Here is a 16,513-nt window from a genome sequence, read left to right as displayed (position 1 = left end):
AGCCGTATAATCGAGGTTCTACTGTATATGCTGGCGAATTGTGCTCTCATGTCCGCACATGCAAAAAAAAAATCAGCTGATTGCTTGTTGCAATTTACAGTTAGCAATTTACAGCAATTTACAATTAGCTTAATGAGTTGCAGCGTCAAATACTGCGACCTGTTACTCACGACGTAGTATATCATGATGACATGCCTTTAGAGAAAAACAAAGAATGTGATCGGGCATGGGAACTCTCTGGCTATCGATTCATGTAAATAAAAGCAACAAAATGCAATGAGAAAGTTAATTAAAGCTGTCTAAGAAATTACCTAATTACAATCTACACTTTGTAGGATTTAAAACCACCAGCTCAATTATGACTACATATTTGGAGTCAGAAGAGGAAAACGCATCTGTGTGCAAAATTTCACGAGGTTCTAGCCATAAATGAAGAGTTAGTTTTAAGACCCTCATCCCCCCCCCCCCCCCTTTAAGACACTGGCACAGACAGTGATCCTTTCTTAACTCCGGGTGGTGATTATGAGGAAACTGTGCCACTCACCTGGCTGTAGCCATGTCGAAGAGGACCAGCCTGTCGTCGAGGCCCACGGTCACCACCAGGGCCTCGTTGACGGGCGACAGCGAGAGGGCGGTGGCCACCCGTCCGGGGTGCAGGCAGTGCCGGCCCTTCAGGCGCCGGGTGCTGGCGTCCCACACCGACAGCTGGCCGTCCACCGAGCAGGAGAGCAGCTGGAAGCGGCCGTGCGGGGACCACTGGAGGCCCGTCACTGGCTGCAGGAAGGGCACAACAGTTGCACATCAAATAATACAGCAATGACTTTTGGACAGTTGCTTGAAAGAAAACCACACACACACACACGTACACAAAACAAGAGAAGAGGACAGAGCACTGCTCACAACTGGTTTATTTCGCAGAACCTGTGGGGACACACTCGTCCCCTGTGGTTCGCTTTCCCGCAATGCACCCTCAACTCATTCTCTGTTGTTAGCTTCCCCGCAATGCACCCCCCTTAGTTGTGTTACTTTAACAGGCAGGAGAGGGCGCTCGCGTCGCAGCGACACTAGCGCCACGGATGGCATGTTTGCTGCACGCGTGCGAGTGAGAAACAGGCCGCTTCTGCTCGGCAACGAGATAGCGCGCGGACGTGTCGCGCGCGGCTCCGCACTTCGTCGGCGGACGCTTCCTGGTCGGAACATGCTCCCGCCAGTCCGTCCCGTCCGGCCTCGGAGTTCCCCTCTGCCCTACCATGGGCGAACATTCACTCGTAATTGTGCTGGTGAGTCGGACGCCCTCGATTCCTCAGCGTATTTTGTTGCTAGCTGGCGTTATTGTTGTTGTAACACTAAATGCCTTGTTTGTGTCAGCCAGTGTGTCGTTCCTTTGTTCCCTCAGAGCAAGGCCCGCCGTGGTCGGCGTGCGCTCGGTAGCGTGCCTGATCACGGGGTGGGGTCCGCGCGGTTTTGAACTGGGTCAGCCACGGTTGAACAGGGAAAACGCATTTATCTCCCCATTAAAACCCCACAAACCCAGATACATATACACACCCAGCCAGCACCTGCGCAAGGAACAAATTTACACATCAATGTCTATATGATAACGAATGCTCAAAAACTTTTTTTCAGGGAACATGAACGAAACGTAGAACAAAACAAATCGGGCCCAAATTTGGCGAAACATATCAGATTCTGCCCTTCATGCTCTTGTGAGCCATGCTTCTCATCCGTGCGGGTCCTTGCCAGAAGCAGCAATATCAAAGCCAGAGAACTGATGGAAGCGTTCTATATCAGTAAGAAAGGCAGTTTGTGTGTCAGTGAAACATCTGTACCTCTGTATCAGGCCGAAAAAAAGTTTTTTTGAGCGTTCGTTATCACATTGATGCGTAAATTTGTTCCTTGCACAGGCGCTGGCTGAGTGTATACATATATCTACGTGGGTTCTGCAAAATAAACCAGTTGTGAGTGGCGCTCTGTCCCATTCACTTGTCTTGTGTGTGTGCGTGGTTTTTGGCGCCTTTACTTTACAACGACTTTTGGACAGTTGCTCGAGAGAAGAAAAAAAAAGGGGGTCCCATGAATGAATATAAGACACTCCACAATCACTCGCCAACTCATTTCAAAATCTTGAAACAAGAGACGTGTGAAGTCTACAGAGCAATCTGCATGTCTATATATTACACCGATGACAAATTGAAGTTGGGCTCTGTCAATAGAATATTGCGTCCTAACAAAAAAAAAATTCTCTCACACTCAAAACAGAATGTTTATGACCTAGAAAAGGCCAAGAAATGAAATACAGGTGTGTTACCCACCACCCGTCAATTTCACAGGAAAAAAAAACTGCAGTGCAGCCTAGCCTTGGGTATTAGCGGAAAAAAAAGGGAGAACTGCAGTGTCATGGCAGTTCTTTTTTTTTCCCGCTGATACCCCGGGGCTCTAGGCTGCACTACCATTCGCTTGAAAACTGCTATCATGCAGTCATTTTCATTGTTGGTGTCACGAATTCGAATCAAGTGCCAGAAAAATTTTAAAATGCAATTTCCTTCGCAAGAAATGTGTTTTGCTGCTGGAAACAAAAAAAAAAAGGCCGATTTGGTCGAGTGGAAGCCCTAGTGCTGGCTCACCAAGAACTGACAAAACCATGTACAGTGCGATCCATTCAAAACGATATTGAAAAAAACCGGAAAATCCAAACGTTATGACCGATTTATCGTTACATCTGGACTGGCAAAAAAATAAGCAGAAAGAATTACACCCACGTATTCTCCCATGCCTGCAGGTATGTGATGTGCACTTGGAATGGCCGAAGGATTTTTGAACGCGGTGCATCGGACAGCGGAGCGCCGCGTGTGCCAGCCCAGCATTGCACGTGTTGTTGGGACGCGACACCCCACCGCTGCCACCACTGTTGTAATTTTGAGGCATCTCAGCCCGCTGCCTCTGTTGAGCGGAGCTGAGCGAAGAACGGTCACGGCACAGGCCACCATTCAGATTGGCTCGAGCCGACGCTAGTGAGGAGGATGAAGGGTCTGCGCCAGCGAGCCAGGACTACTCGTTGCAAGCCATGCCATGGCGGCGAGTCAGGGCTTGCTTTGAGCGATGGCGCGGCGCACGGCTCTGGTTTCTAGAGAGGCCAGCGAATTGCGGGCTCAGGCACAACAGTGTGCACGTGCGAATGGTGTGTGCGAGGCGGGCACGAGGAGCGGAGAGCTGACGTGTCAGTAAACCGAGGTGTAGAGGAAGACACCGCAGCGGAAGTCTGGTCATTCAAGCGTGGAGGTGGCAGCCGTCAGACGTTGGGTCCATGCTGCCAGGGACTTCACTTGGATCACCGACGCAGGCCTACTGCGTCCCTTTCAAGTTCGGAAGTGACAGCCGATGGATTGAGGGTCCCTGTTGCTGAGGTGTCCTTGGATGGGCTGCATAAGCCTACGGTGTGTCCGGACGCCATCGACGGGACCTGGCTACGGTTTTCTTGTTGCTGCTGCTGCCAAGTTCTTGGAAGCGGCTGACAAGAGTTCGTCAGCGTCTCCAGTGTTCATCTCTGCTTCTCACCACCTGGCTATCTACCGCCGCATCCTCTGACGTATCGCCAGCGACGCATCGCAAGTCGCCAACCCTCATCTCTGCGTCCAGCAAGGCATTCCAGCTTCACCTAGAACGCTTTGTATCCGGTGAACTCTTTCCTTTTATCTGTAGTGTTGCACGCGTGTCCAATGTGTGTTTTTCTTGGTGTTTTCGTTTTTTTATTGGCTCCTTTCCTTTAGAGTAGAAATGCGGTTTCGTTTTGTTTGATCTGTTTGTTTTTTTTCTTTGAACCTGCACACGATAGCGTTCCGCTTCGGCACTTTGGAACACGTCACCCAATTCGCCACAACGTACCGTATATACTTGCATAATGACCCCCCCCCCCCCCCCCCTACTTTTCACCTCGAAAAATGAGATTTTTTTTTTCTCGCGTAAAAGCTGCGTGCCGATCTTCAGGGCCATATTGGAGCATGCTCGCGTTATCTCAGTGCGACTGGCCGGCACTGCTGACGATAACAAAGTTGACAGATCGCGACGTGATGCAGCCAGCTTCTTTTAATGCGAGATACGCCGGCGGGGTAGCCCTTCACTACAGCTCTTCTTCCCTTCACTCACAGCGCAGCTCGGGTGACCTCCTAGTGAGAGTGGCAATTCCCGTATCTTTCCTTTACCATAACCGCATGATTATTATTGTCTAATGCGAGATAAACGCCGGAGACACGAGCACAGGTGACGCGGAAACGAAACTTGGCGACCACACGCCTTTGCCGAGGATGATGTGATCTTAAGTGATCTGGTTGCTTAGCACCATCTGTCAAACGCAAAACAAAACCTTGCTCATAGCGCCGTTTGTGCGCAGCGGCAGCAAAACGAAGCAAAAACAATGCATTTGGACGTCAGCCATCCGCCATATTGCTGGAGCTGCGCGCGAGTGTTCTGTGTGCTTTGACTTGTGCGTTGTGGTGATGGGTCGTTACGCCAGCTACACGGCGGGTTTCAAGGTAAAAGTTGTGGAGCATGCCTTGGAGTACGGCAAACACGCGGCCGGGCGACTCTTCAATGTCGACCCGGTGCGTGTGCGCTAGTGGCGTAAACAAGAGGACGAACTGAGGGCTACCGGAAAAGATCGGCGCGCATTTCGAGGGCCCAAACAAGGGAAGTTCCCCCACGTGGAGGAAGAAGTGCTGAACTACGTGAAGAGGCTGCACAACGAAGGATGTGCTGTATCTCACGGGCTCATTCAGAACCACGCGCGGGCCACTGCAAGGAGTCACGGCATTTCTGTTCTCGAATTTAAAGCCAGCAGTGGTCGGAACGGGCTATGCCTGAGAAGGCATGTCAGCGGCTAAGAACGGGCACTGGAATGGCCACCTACCTTGCCAGTCGGAGTGCCCAGACGCTGGAAACCCTTGGTCTCCAACCGGAGTAGGACCACGCTGCCATCAACCGACCCACTCGCCACAAAGCCATCATCGCTGCTGAACGCTACGCATGTTGTCTCAATGTGCGGCTGCAAGGAGGCCATAAAAAGCAGCAAAAACAGTGTGAGAGAAGCAAAAAAATTGGGGACACCTTCTCAGGCAACGAATTTCTTTTTTTTTGGCAACACAAAACTACAAGCAAAAATGTTTGTTTGTTTGTTGGGCTTTATGGCACATAGGCAACTGAGGCCATCATGCGCCAAGCTCACGGTATGAGAGAATTGTCCTGTGCAGAATTATATACGAATATCAAAATAATCGCCAGTGTAGAGAGCCTATAAACATTGGTATGTGTTATCTAGTGACGACAAAGGAAAAAATTTTATATAAATGACTAATGATAAAAGCTTTAAGAAAGTCAGGTAGGTTCCACGGCCATCCTTGGCTGGGCAAGGACGTTGAGTCTCCCAACCATCCAGATAAAAACTTCAGACCCTTTCTCAGGAATGAGAAGGTGGCTGAAGTGCATCTGGTTTGGTTTGGTTTATTGGGGTTCAACGTCCCAAAGCGACTGAAAGTAAAGTGAGGCAGTGGATGAAAATTTAGAGTCTGTTGAGCAGACCTGCTTCTCTTAAAAAACCAAATACGCAAGCTGTGTTAACAATTGCATCTTCTCTACAAGCAAAACTGAGCCTCCGTCTCTCTCCTCGGGTCATCTTGAACACGATCACTTCAGATACCCTGGAACATATTCGCGCACACTGTTTCCCACTGATAGATTTCACGCCCGTGAGCCATGGAAGGCACCGTAATGCACCGATTGCAGGTGTCTCGTCCCAGAAAATGTTTTCTAGCAGTATCCGCTGCCCCTCCCAAAGGCATGTCCCTTCTTTCAGTAATTACAGTGTCTCCCGAGAGGTCCCAAGTTACTTACCCCACAGAGCCTAACATAACCTGGAGGTTATCACTGCCATTTCACATGAACAGGATGATAACGTTCTTTCAATAACAATGGCAGTGCCTTCAAGGCACCGCTGATCATTTTAGCACCGTCCTCTATTTCTTCAGCTTTGTGCAACCCCGAGTAACAAGCCACTAAAACAATCGGTGTTGCGACTGAAGTTGCTCCATTATTTGATGAATGTCAGTAGCATGCTCTTCAAAAGCATGGTTTGCTTTTTGGCGATGTCTTGCTTAGATAACAGTCCAATGTCAAGTTCAAGCTGCATTTCAACATTCCATTTCCTCCACAAGCGTTTCAGTCCAGAATGACACACAGCAAATATAACTGAAAGCCCCCATTCGTTCACTGTGAGAGTGCCTGTCATGCTGCAACGCACCCAATTCGCTCGACCTCAGCTCTAGTGGCGCCCTCCATCGCCCAACAACAGTTAACGCAGCTGGCTACTGAAGCCTTCAAGATCACCACCAACAAGTGTCTGAGGTCATGCAGCTATACTCATACTCATCAGCCTGACTACACCCACTGCAGGGCAAAGGCCTCCCCCATGTCTCTCCAATTAACCCTGTCCTGTGTCAGCTGCAGCCACCCTATCCCCACAATGCAGCCACCAGCCACGTGCCAATCGGCGCCTGACATTGCCGACAATGCGGGTTTGCGCGACGCTCTCAAAGACGGAACAAACTAAATGGACTGGGCCCTGAAACTCTCTTGGACATCCTGTGGACGTTTAGGACCTCCATGGGACGTCCAAGAGAGTTCAATCAATCCGTTTACTTTCAACATCAATGTTGTTGAGGGATCGCAGACAAAAAGCCTCAATATGGGCTTGACAGGGTCCGCAGACAAAAACGGAAGAAACTAAGAGGACGGACTTTCCTCGAAGACAGGATCATCCATTTTTCGTCGCACCGGCTGTAGGACACACGTCCGAGGTGTGCGGGTGACTCTGAAGCATGAAATTCAGGTTTTTTGACGACGCTCCCTCAACGCATGAACGCAGCCTTCTTTTGAAAGCACACTCAAATTAACCGGTGCGAGAGCCGTGGCATCGTGCAACGTTGCACATCAGGTGCAAAACGCAGTATAGATCGCTAGCTGCTGCCGCTGTGCTATCACCGAGAAAGAGCCGCCACACCCTCCCCCTTGTCCCGTGTTGCTATTACCTCCTCCATATCTCCTATGAAGAGGCGATGCAACCTCACAGGTACATTACTCGGCCAGCCACGTGCCCAAGCCACTCAGGCGTGGTGGCACGCAGCTCGAATTAACCAATGGCAAACCTCGCATTCGCTAATTAATGAGCTGCATTATGCGCAGTTTAATGGAGCGCGTACAGTCACCAAGTAGCACAGTTTGAATTATCTAAAAATTCAAATTACTTGAAGTTGCAATTCACAAGCTCTTAGCGTAGAAGTGCTTGGATTTTTTTCTTTCCCCCTTCCTGCTTTACACGCTTCGTCTCGGGACTGCTCATAAAAAGGCACAGCTTCACGATTTACGCCCACGGCAGGGTAACACCTGCTGGTACTTTTGCATACCATGTAGGAGTAGACAGTCTTCCCCTTCTTCAGCAGCCTCACCGTGCCATCGCCCAGGCCCACGCAGATGTAGTCGGTGTCACGGTGGCTGAATGCGCAGCACATGCACTCGCCCTGGGGAACAAAAAAACAGAAGCCCATGAAAGCTCTCCATGCAGGCACAAACAACTTTACATCATCATCATCATCATCATCACCATCGGCCTGACTACGCCCACTGCAGGGCGAAAGCCTCTCCCATGTCTCTCCATTAACCCTGTCCTTAACCAGCCGTGTCCACCATATTCCCGCAAATTTCTTAATCTCATCCGCCTACCTAATTTTCTGCCGCCCCCTGCTACATTTGCCTTCTCTTGGAATCCACTCCGTTACCCTTAAGGACCAGAGGTTATCTTGCTTTCGCATTACATGCCCAGCCCAAGCCCACTTTTTCCTCTTGATTTCAACTAGGATATCACTAACATGCGTTTGTTCTCTCACCCACTCCCCCCTCTTCCAATCTCTTAATGTTACACCTATCATTTTTCTTTCCATAGCTCGCTACAATGTCCTTAACTTCGGCTGAACCCTCTCTGTTAGCCTCCACGTTTCTGCCCCATAGGTGAGTACCGGTAGGACACAGCTGTTGTATTTCCATGACTGCCAGCTGGAAATCCAGCCAATTTTGAGACGTCCAGAAGCGAGACTAGCATTTCTTCAGACTCCACACTGAAACGAGCACTGTCCTTCAAATGTCTTAAATAATATCGGGGAAATCTGAGGGCCAGTGGGTACACTCAAGCTGCACACAGGCCTCAAGTGGCACTCCCCACAATGACTTCGCATGCAACCCGTGCTGCCGGCATGCCAACAGGTAATCTGATAATGCCTCCATACATAGGGCACACTCCTATCGCTCCCTTTTCTGCCCCAAAATCTCTTCCTTTCCACCAAAGTCACCAATCCTGTTTCACTTCCACATGAGGCAAGGATGATCCCACTTTATTATAAACCAACGTGCAACCAGGGCGACCAACGCCTACCTCTAAGCCACGCAGTAGAAACAGACCAAAAAATTAAAGAGGCACTTTGTTGACCTAAAGTGCGGTGAGGCGAAAGTCTTAAGCGCAGTGTTGCTGCTTGTGTCACTGATGTGTGGTTAGTTTGGTTTTGGTTTTATGGGGTTTAACGTCCCAAAGCGACTAAGGCTATGAGAGACGCCGTAGTGGAGGGCTCCGGAAATTTCGACCACCTGGAGTTCTTTAACGTGCACTGACATCGCACAGTACACGGGCCTCTAGAATTTCTCCTCCAAAGAAATTCTAGCCACCGCGGCCGGGATCGAACCCGCGTCTTTCGGGTCAGCAGCCGAGCACCATAACCGCTGAGCCACCGCGGCGGCTCTGATGTGTGGTTAAGATGTTAAGCTTCGCCTCTAAGAGTGGAACGCGAGAGCATCTTGCAACGCTGCCAGGGAGTCCACAAAACGCCATCGCCCGTTCGGCTCTACGCCTTGCTCGTCGGTAAGGTGGTTTTTGAGGAAAGGAAATGTATCTCTCTCACATATCTCAGTGGACACCTGAACCTCGCCGTAACGGGAAGGGAGGAAGATGGGAGTGAACGAAGACACCGTATTCACTAGACGCGCCTTTGTTCATACCAAACCATCGAGCTGGCATGGCGGAGTGGTAAGCATGCTTGTCTCGCACTCCAGAGACCCTGGTTCAATTCCCCAACTCGACCAATTTCGTACTCGGTTTTATTTATTTATCTGGTCTGACCAGAAAGGTTAATTAGGCTAATTGGTTAATTAAGCAATTAACTAAACTCAGTCCCACTTACTTGGTGCATCACTATACTATCCCTTTAATTGGCTGCATGGTTACTAGCCCAAGTACAATTGGCCCCGTTTGAAATTCGCGCACTGTGACATCACGACCATTTCGACCAATCGAAAAGTGTGCCATTTCTGTCGACAACTCCTGCTTACAACGATGAGACATTAAAGGCTTTCGCCTTAAAAACGAAGCAAATAAAACACTGGTTTCCCCAACTCGTGCGAGGTTCCATGGCCATGGGCCCAATGCATGCTGCACTGACCCCTCAATGTTTTTTTTCTATAATGCACACCTACTGACAGCTTACTAGTACACTTTAAACAAAAAGGAGTAAAAAAGGAGCAAGACAGCCCCCGTGTGTTAGAGGACAGTTTACTTCCTTTTCATACCCATACAGACATGTTCGTGTTTAGAGTGTAGTGCCAGCACCAGAGTCCCACCACCGCGAGTATCAAAGGACTCTTGAAACACCCACGCTTCTCACTCCCCCTATGCGGCAAGTAAATAAAGGAAAAATGCACCTAACAATCTAACTTGAGCGCTACACTGCCACATAGCGGCCACCCAGATCAGTTTCACCAATAAACACAGGTTCGCACCACAACAGAATGCAATCACAAAACATATCAGAGTTTAAACTTCATACACACACTGCTTTAACCTCGCACGCCACCATACTGCCCCAATACGCAGCTCAATATTGCAAAGCTATCACCGAACTACGAACTACTCGGTAAATTTGCTCACGGTGCTGCATCTCCGCTCATACGTTGGACTGAAAAACCAAACACTCCGTGCATGCATGCAACTAATGTCGGAACACAGCTTCGCACTGGCGACTAGGACTAGTGCAGGCACCTTGCCAGCATTCAAAGGGGTCACACTTCAGAGATGACTAGGCTACGAACTATTGCACAATTAGTCAATTGGTTGAATGATTATGGGGTTTAACGTCCCAAAGCGACTCAGGCTATGAGGGACGCCGTAGTGGAGGGCTCCGGAAATTTCGACCACCTGGGGTTCTTTAACGTGCACTGACATCGCACAGCACACGGGCCTCTAGAATAATTCTCGCCCAAAGAAATTTAACTGCCGCGGCTGGGATCGAACCCGCGTCTCTCGGGTCAGCAGCGAAGCACCATAACCACTGAGCCACCGTGGCGAATCAGTCGATCAGTGCACAAAGAGGGCCTGTTATGCCCTTACTCCAGGTTAAATATAGCTCATCTGTATACTGCACCCCGCAGAATAACTAACCAATAGGCACTCGGAGGTGCTCCGATAAGCTCACCTGAACTTGCACCTGTGTGTGTTGCGGCTGTCCGCTGCCAAATGCCGTCAACTGAACAGAGCCTTGGTTCCGTGCAACGGATGCCAGCTGCTTTCCTGAAAACAAAACGCAGCACGCAACAGGTCACGGACAAGCATTCACCTCGTTGGTGGAATGACGCTGAAAGAAAGAAAAAAAAAAAAAGGGCACCAGAACTGATGACTGGACACTAGGGACAACCCCATGCAACTTCTTTTTTAGCAAAAAATAATAGATTCTGTGCCTTTCAGGCTATGTTTGTGTTGCAGCAAAAGGCAAACCAGTTAGCAGAACTTCGGCTTTTCAAAATTCTCTCACAACTCCACTCAAACTTGTAATATCAAGACCAAAAAATGCAAGTCGCCCCAATCTGCTGCATTGGAGAAATGCAGAAGCATTTGCTTTGAATGTCAGCAACTTTTTTTTTGCAAGTCGTCATTGTCTAACACCAGTACAAATCCCCAACACATTTTGCCGCTGTACACACCACAACGTGCTCATTTCGTGCCCCTCTAACATGCTTGAACCAACGACCCTTCTTGGCACATGTGTTGCGTGTCCGCCTGGAACACAGAGGGCCTGGGTTCGAACCACAATGCCAGCGAATTTGTTGTTTCGAATGGTCATTTTCGTGCGGACGTACTCTGCCAACATGCTCTGCTGACAGGTCCTGCACACGCCACTCATGAGACAAGAAATGTTTTCTCATTAAAGGGACTCCGTAATCTCCTCTGCTTACAGAAAGAGTAGTCATCCTCGCCAACCCTTAAGAGTGTTTCTGCAATGGGCATCACGGATATTCGGGACGACTGTAGCAAGCAGGCCTTCGAGTAGAATGTGGTCATCATCATCATCATCAGCCTGACTACGCCCCCTGCAGAGCAAAGGCCTCTCCCATGTCTCTCCAATTAACCCTGTCCTTCGCCAGTTGCGGCCACCGTATCCCCGCAAACTTCCTAATATCATCCGCCCACCTAACTTTTTGCCGCCCCCTGCTACACTTGCCTTCTCTTGGAGCCCACTCCGTTACCCTTAAGGACCAGCGGTTACCTTGCCTTCGCATTGCATGCCCCTGCCGCAAAGCATTTCTTCCTCTTGATTTCAAGCAGGATGTCATTAACCCGCATTTGTTCCCTCACCCACTCCGCCGGCTTCGATCTCTTAACCTTACACATATCATTTTTCTTTCCATAGCTCGCTGCGTTGCCCTCAACTTAAGCTGAACCCTATATGTTTCTGCCCCATAGGTGAGTACCGGTAAGATGCAGCTGTTGTACACTTTACTCTTGAGGGATATTGGTTAACTGCCGTTCATGATCTGTGTGTCAAAGAACACCTCCCTACCTAAATGTTTTGTTCAAAAACAGCAGCCATGCAGAACACCTTATGGGAAGCAAATACACCTAAAATTTTCATGCTCTAGTGCTTGAGAGGATCACCCAACTATACAGCGCATTTTCAACAGTGCTGCGCACGCAGAAAGGGCGTGTGCCACCTGCTTTCAGCCTGCACCGCCACAGCTATGTACTGAACCCCAAAACGGCCACCAATGGCGTCACGCGAGTACCTCCTCTTGGATACCACTGCCAGTTTGTAGTCTTGAGATCCTACGCTAGCACCATTCGTGCTGCAAAAGTTCCTCTATACATACACAGATGCAGAACAGATCGTCGTCAACCATCACCTCCGGTGTTTAAAGGAATACAGAACCAAATTTTTGGAGCTGCTCTTTTTACATGTAAACAGAGCTTAACTGCTAAAATTGATAAATGCGACAAACATTTCAGCGAAAAAGGCGGACAACATGTTTTTTTCACGATCTATTGCCGTATTGTTGCACCTGGCGGCCGCCTGTGAAAGCTGTGACTAGAGGTCATTACACCCACCGTTCCCGCAAAAGCACGATTGCCATCGCTACTCGCGGCTTTTCCAGTTTATAGTTTTGCGCCGGCCGCTCGCTGTCTGTCTGTCATCTGCTCACGGCGTACACAGATATGTCAAGATGTCAATCGATGCTGTCTACATACCACATCCGTATGCACGCTTATGTACGCTAAATGCAGCTATTTTTTCCGGACCTTACGCCATTTCTAACATTCTCACTTTTAAAACAGATGCGCGACAATGTTTAGACTAGTGGCGCCATCTGGTGGTTAGGAGGGGAACCATTGTTGTCAGCAAACCGACGCCCCTCAAGCCTAAAGGGGGCACAATCGTCACTGTAAATAAAAAAATAAAGCAAATTTATTACTCGTACGTTTTCTTATTGGCGACAGGAGATGAAGCGAAAGACCAGTGGCCACTGAACGCGCTGAAGAAGGCAGTTACGACGAATCCAGTCCGAAGCGAGGCTTCATGTATCGAAGGGCGCGGCCATATTTGTCACCGCGGGAATGCAAGGGGGGTGCCATGACGTCACACTTCACCTCGCGCTGGCCGGCAGGGCTTGGCGCGCGCTCGTGAAACATCGAAAATAAAACCATCCGCTGAACAATATGCGCAGTGACGACTAGATTTCGGTGTAATATCATTCCGAGAATCTATTTTCAGTGTTTTTGCTCAATTTTAAGATTTTGCTTCAGTCTCCCTTTAAGGAAACCAAAACCAAAAAAGTGAGCCCAAACCACTTCCAAGTAGCCACAGCTGAATATATTCAGCACGACCGTTGGCCCACAGTTCCCAAATTGCTGTATCTGCACAGTACGCAAGAGCAATGTGCCACGCATGTGAGAACAGGAACAAAGCACTTCTTGGCCACAGCGAACTGACCTGCAAACACAGCTGAGCAACCGCAGTGACAAGCATGCCCACAGGATGAGTACAATTAAGTGCAGCATGCCTCCACAGATTTTTTTAGTCGTGCCCTGGAAGCAGCCACTCCACAGTGACAATTACAAAGCAAACAACTCACCACTCCAATTGATATGCGTCCGGCAGCTTTTAAAAAGAAGATAAAAGTGGAATGAGAACAGCAGCAAAATTCAACAAACTGCAGCAGTGAGAACTATAATAAGCGATGGCAATAAATGCTTAAGGCCTTAAGTTTGTTAATGTCATTACACGAAAGTCACAATGATGATAATGCCTACGGTGTTGCAGGCAAATTTCACTTGAATATAAACGCTGCTAATGAGCAAAATACCTCCACAAAGTCATTCAAATGTAATATACGAATTACTCTTGCTGAAAATTACTTTTTCATTTGTAAATGCAGAAGAGATGCCTAACAGCTATGAATCAGCCACCTTTCAACAGATAGGAAGCTGTCACTAACAAAGCTGCATGCTTTTTTTTCTGCATATGGATTGGGGAGGAGAGTACGCATTGATAAGGCGAGTGAGTTGTGGCAAAACTTAGTAGGTCACTAACGGCAGTAAGGCTTATGCTATTAAATTTAGGCATGTGGCACCACGCAAATGCCACTAAAAGTTAAGCCATTAAGCCCTTAATAGAATTAAATTGGTCCGTGTGACATTGGTATAAGTAACTATTATATTCCTTTTTGCCTCTGTAACATCTCGGAAACTGCGGCCATCACCAGAACTTATTTCAATTCTCAGTTCAGATCCACAGGCTGTTAAAAACAAATACTGTGGGCAAGACTTGCCAGATTTTTCAGCTCAAATACACCTAATATACGCAGCGGTACTTGGTGCTTTTTGTCTGTTCAAAAGGGTCAGACAAAGACAGCAATGGAACTTTGCAACGACGCTCTTTTACAGCGATGTTTTAAAAACAAAGCTCGCACCAAAGTAGAAGGGTCTGCGCGAAATGGGCGGCGTGTTAATGAGCGTGAAACCAGTTTCAGTTGCACTAGCCTTTCTATTTTCTAGAAACGCAGCAAAAGAGCCTGACATGTTCTGCTCACGCCCAGGTAGAATTCGCATCTTTCTTCGCTGTCAATAAAATCAGCAGGCCTCGCATTTCTCCCATCACTATCAACAGTTTCCTAGTCCCTCTCTTAGCGGCGTTGGCCTAATTAAAAAATTGCCAGCGATTACATCACTTCCTAATGTGAAATTTGAGCACAGCTGTGCCAGCTTTTCGATAGACTGAGGCAAAGAATTCGAGCAAGGCATGTATGTACAATTACAGACAACTTGTTATTTTTCACACAAATTCCTTCTTCAAGAAACAATCCACTAACAGTTCTTGATTGTCATGGCAGAAGCATTGTGGTCGGGGAAGTAGATGGATACATGCTCGAATTGCTGCACCAATGCCTGGTTCTCAGATAAGGTCTATGCAAGTATTTCACCAAGTTGTCACAGCCATGGGAGGCGTTAGGAGCGAGAGGAACATGGGACCTACATTAAAATCGCCACCCACCCTGCCACCCTGGCAGTTAATGGTTGATCGCGACAGTTTGCTCACCATTGTCAGTACTTATGCATACAGCTCACATCTCTCTCTCTCTCATCACCCCACGTACCTACAAGCGCGATTCAGGCGTCCACTGTCCCAGGGAGCCAGTTATGCGCATTTCCTTTCCTTAAAATGATCGAGTGTGTAAAACGTTGTTAACGCCAACGCCAATGAACACAACGAATGCCGACGGCCTATGGCTTCAGCGCCGCGTTTCTGGCACAACGTTGTCAATGCCAACGCATGCAGCGCACATCTGTCACCACCGCCAAGTAGCTTAACACTGTTCCAAGAGGGCAGTTATGCGCCTCCCCTGTGGTGCAGGTGTCCACCGAGATGTGTGAGGCAGATACTGCGCCATTTCCTTTCCTCAAAAACCAATTTACCAATTTCGCCCTCTGCTTTCCAAGCTCCCGCTCCATTGGTTTCGCAGCTTAAAGCGCGACTGAAGTGTTCACTGCTGTTTACGAGGGATAACGGCGACGCCGCGAAACGCAGAAACGGACGGCAAAGAGCTGCGCTCTAAAACTAACACGTAAAAACCTGGTCAACTCAGATATTTTAAAACTATCACCAGCAAGCATGAAGGTGCCGCTTTTGCACACGTTAGTGCGCCTGTCACGTGAGCCAATTACACGGAAAGCGTGAAAACCCCAGTTTTGTAAAGGCGGTATCCCTGCTCTAGCAAGGCAAGCCGTGAGCGCAGGTAGAAAACGCCGCCTCTTCGCCGCAGTATAGAAACGACATAAATTTAAAAAGAAACATAAAAAAAGGCTTTAACCAAGACGGCACAGAGAAGTTAAGAGCATAATTCGCAGACTCGCAGTACGAACCATCCGCGCTCCAAGAGACGCTCGAAACCTTCGGCGCCTTCACGACGTCGAACTGGCAGCACTGCAGAAGCGATGCCGAAGACCAGACGCGGACGTCTTCGGCCGCGGTAGCGAACATCGCGCTGCGAGGTTAATCAGCTGGGCAACCGACACGACGCAGCTAACTTCTGCAGCACAGCGGGCAGTCCAGTACAGCGCCTTTCTTGCTGCCTGAGCGTTCGCGCCTCTCGTTGGAAGCGTGCCCGACGTGCTTATGGACCAACGGACGAACAACGCGCGCCCACACGACTGTATGTATTCGTACGCACTGCCGCTGTGGCCCTGCGCCGCGTTCATTGTCTGCCGTCTTAAGCACAAACATTTTGTACATTTTCCTGTAGCAGTATTGAACATCCAATAAAATTTACATCTTCATATGGCTGTCACATTACACACAAAGTTACAAAAAAAACTTCAAGAACAAAAATAATTCAAAACTCATTACTTTCGCGCAAGCGTAACGAGTCAAAAAGCTGCGCAGCGGTTGTTCGCAAAAAATGATGATGATAGTTGTGATCAACTTATTTAGGACGTTTAGAACACATAATGCTTAAAATATACCTGTTAGATTAAAATCAAACAATTAATTGACAGAAATGTTAGGTGTTTTTAGACAATTTTGACGAGTAAGGTTTAGTAAACGTGCGATTATTTTGTTGCTGGCGGCACGTAGCGGACAACTACAAGAAAACCGGCAAA

At 48.6% G+C, this 16,513-nt stretch overlaps 1 protein-coding gene across 2 annotated transcripts in view; it reads right to left on the bottom strand.

The window, feature by feature from the left end:
- Positions 1 to 16,062, bottom strand: part of LOC149337133 (protein NEDD1-like) — an 80,385-nt gene extending 64,323 nt beyond the window's left edge. The window contains exons 1-5 of one of the 2 annotated variants that reach the window (XM_089553346.1): positions 15,776 to 16,062; positions 10,560 to 10,654; positions 7,452 to 7,565; positions 4,904 to 5,038; positions 545 to 774 (exon numbers count right to left, since the gene is read on the bottom strand). In XM_089553346.1, coding sequence (XP_089409472.1) covers positions 545 to 774; positions 4,904 to 5,038; positions 7,452 to 7,565; positions 10,560 to 10,654; positions 15,776 to 15,893 — 692 coding nt within the window. In that variant the 5' untranslated portion in view covers positions 15,894 to 16,062. The remainder of the gene's footprint in view (positions 1 to 544; positions 775 to 4,903; positions 5,039 to 7,451; positions 7,566 to 10,559; positions 10,655 to 15,775) is intronic. The other variant, XM_089553347.1, reaches the window with a different exon arrangement.
- Positions 16,063 to 16,513: the final 451 nt, after the last annotated feature.

This window comes from Amblyomma mixtum, chromosome 7 (genome assembly GCF_055824585.1).
Source record: "Amblyomma mixtum isolate Tamu chromosome 7, ASM5582458v1, whole genome shotgun sequence".
Taxonomy (NCBI): Eukaryota; Metazoa; Arthropoda; class Arachnida; order Ixodida; family Ixodidae; genus Amblyomma; species Amblyomma mixtum.
The sequence above is the reverse complement of the archived record's forward strand: the minus strand, read 5'-3'. Positions and strand labels throughout refer to the sequence as shown.